We start from the raw sequence: 2770 nt of genomic DNA, 5'->3' as shown, positions 1-2770 counted from the left end.
GTGTGAATGGGCCCTAAACGAAAGGAAAGGAAAGATACTCACAAGCAAATGATGTACAATAGAATAGTTTTTAAGTTGCCCTATGCTACACAATGGACTAGAAGGAAATATGCTTTTTCTGAAGACTACTTTGTCTACACAGTATTTCATATTAGGTCTTTTTGGGTTCCTTTTGGCCACATTTTATTGAAAAAAATGCCATAACAGATTGCATTCCAAATGTATATTTCTCTATTATTTATTAAACAAAAATCAATTCATCAATTTCAACCTAAAAATCATCTTTATCCTAAGTAAAAACTAAAGCAGATAAATAAAATGTTGAAACTGAACTCAATTTAGTGTGCTGAAGACATAAAACACATTGAGCACCTAATACACTATTTTTTATAAATATAATTTCTCATGAGAAATTCTTTAGTGTTCATGTCAGGCCTGAACAAGATGATGAAACATTTTGGGAAAAACATACAGGTGATGAGAGCCCAACTGGAGGCCAAGATGGCAAAGATCTCCATAGCCACTGTATATTTGCCCTCAGCACTGAGGGATGCTGGAATGTAGGATATCCAGACACTGAGAAAAGCCAACATGCTGAAGGTAATAAACTGGGCCTCGTTAAAGCTGTCAGGAAGTCTCCGAGCTAGGAAGGCCACAATAAAACTAATGGAAGCCAGAAGAAAGAGGTAACCCAACATGGTCCAGAAGGCAACGGGTGATCCTTCATTACATTCAACAATAATTGTTCCGGGTTTAGATTGTGTGTTGTATTCCGGGAAGGGAGGAGCTATGCACAGCCAGACTACGCACAAAACAAGTTGCAAAAACGAGCTCACTGTGATGACCATGTAGGACACTTTTGGGTGTGCCCATTTCCTGAGATTACTGTCTGGCATGGTGGCTATAAAAGCAAATATCACAATGATGGTCTTGGCCAAAATGCATGAGATACAGAGAGCGAAAACCATTCCAAAAGCAATCTGACGCAGCAGACAATTCTCACTGTGGGGATAACCAATGAAGATCAGAGGGCAGAGGAAGCACAACGAGAGGGAGACCAAGAGAAGACAGCTGATATAATAATTGTTGGCTTTAACTAAAGGGGTGGCCTTGAACTGTATAAAAAGTGTCATAAGGGCAACTGGAACCAAAAAGGAAATGACACTGATGGCCGTTAGTGTTTTTCCCAGTGGATCTTCAATTGAAAGATACTCTATCGGCTTCGGGAGGCATCGGGATTTATGGGAATTTGGCCAATAATCCCATGGGCACTTAAGGCAGTCAACCGAGTCTGAAAGAACATTTGCACACATAAAAAAGTATTAGCACTGTTTTTACTACATTCTATCCACCGTAACAATGAACTCAATTATATATGATCCTTTCCACATTGACAATATATTTTACAAGAATTATATCATCAACTTTTGTTACTGTTCCTTATCAGCAACTGTGTTGTAGATATAAACGTGTAGGTGCATTTAACCCTTGGAACATGGGCAGGGGTCCACGGGACATGCCATGGACAGAAATACTTTGCCTGTGACAGCTTCGATCTGTAAATGGACTCCTGGCTGCTATATATGTATGTATGTATGTTTACACTCTTCCAGCTGACTGTCGCTTTTCAAATAGAAGTGATATTGATTGATTTAAACAGATGACTCGATCACTTCTACAACCCGCCCCAGAATGTGCCAACCCCTGCTTGACTATCCCCTCCATCTATCCTAGGCTCCGCTGCCCCTCCTGCGGGCTTGGGAAGATCATGGCAGGTGTCAGTCGGTAGACAGGAGGGAGATTAGTGAATTATTATTATTATAATACAGGATTTATATAGCGAAAACAGTCTGCGCAGCGCTTTACAACATAAGGAAGACATTACAATCACAATACAATTCAAGACAAGATGGTAAGGAGGGCCCTGCCCCTGAGGGCTTACAATCTACAATGTAAAAGTGAACAACCATTTGTTGGTCTCCTCTCCAGTAAATGATCGCGACAAGGATTTAATCACTTCTGGTTTCTAAGCTGATCAAGCACAGTCTGCGGTTTATCAACTTCATTGGAGTCCATAGGTGACATTGGGAGTCTAATAGACCATCAGCAGGACATGTCACCAGCAATATGGTATCAAAGAGGCTCACAGCAATACAAATAAGTAAAAAAATACATTAAATTAATTTAAAAAAAAATTCTCCTGCTCCCATGAACACACACATATGAGCAAAAACACATGTGTTTGGCACATCTATTTATAAAAACAGCAACTGTGCCACACATGTTAGGCATTAGGGACAATATTCACATTTAACTCTAAATTAATAACCTGTAAAGGCTTATAAAGTGTCACCTCTGGACAATTTTGGGTATACAAAATGTTCTCTATGCCATGGGCGCACACAACTTTCAGGCTTGACATGTTTGGTATCTCAACACAACCCTATTGTTTATATATTACCACTAAATTGGATAGTATATTGTGCCTGTGTGCACTAAGTGAATTTAAATGCATTTTTCACTGAAAAATTGGGTTTATTGACCTCCTGCCGTCCGCCTGTTATGAAAAAACGGACGGACAGCAGACTCGCATCAGTGGGTTGCCGTCTCCAGATGGCATTTTTTTCCTGCTCTCACGCGCGGGCAGGAAAGACCCGCTAGTTACTACAGCCGTTAACGGTTGTTTCACATACAACTGATCAGCGGCTCTATAGCCGCCGATCGGTTTTATGGTGTGAATTTCTTCGCTCCCCCCGCGAGTGCTGCGCCC

General features: G+C 40.7%; 1 protein-coding gene across 1 annotated transcript in view; it reads right to left on the bottom strand.

Moving 5' to 3' along the window:
* Nucleotides 1-380: 380 nt before the first annotated feature.
* Nucleotides 381-2770, bottom strand: part of LOC108790658 (extracellular calcium-sensing receptor-like) — a 12589-nt gene continuing 10199 nt past the window's right edge. The window contains exon 7 of the mRNA XM_018560970.1: nt 381-1291. Coding sequence (XP_018416472.1) covers nt 381-1291 — 911 coding nt within the window. The remainder of the gene's footprint in view (nt 1292-2770) is intronic.

Source organism: Nanorana parkeri, unplaced genomic scaffold (assembly GCF_000935625.1).
Source record: "Nanorana parkeri isolate BGI_ZX_2015 unplaced genomic scaffold, ASM93562v1 scaffold491, whole genome shotgun sequence".
NCBI classification, from domain to species: domain Eukaryota; kingdom Metazoa; phylum Chordata; class Amphibia; order Anura; family Dicroglossidae; genus Nanorana; species Nanorana parkeri.
The sequence above is the reverse complement of the archived record's forward strand: the minus strand, read 5'-3'. Positions and strand labels throughout refer to the sequence as shown.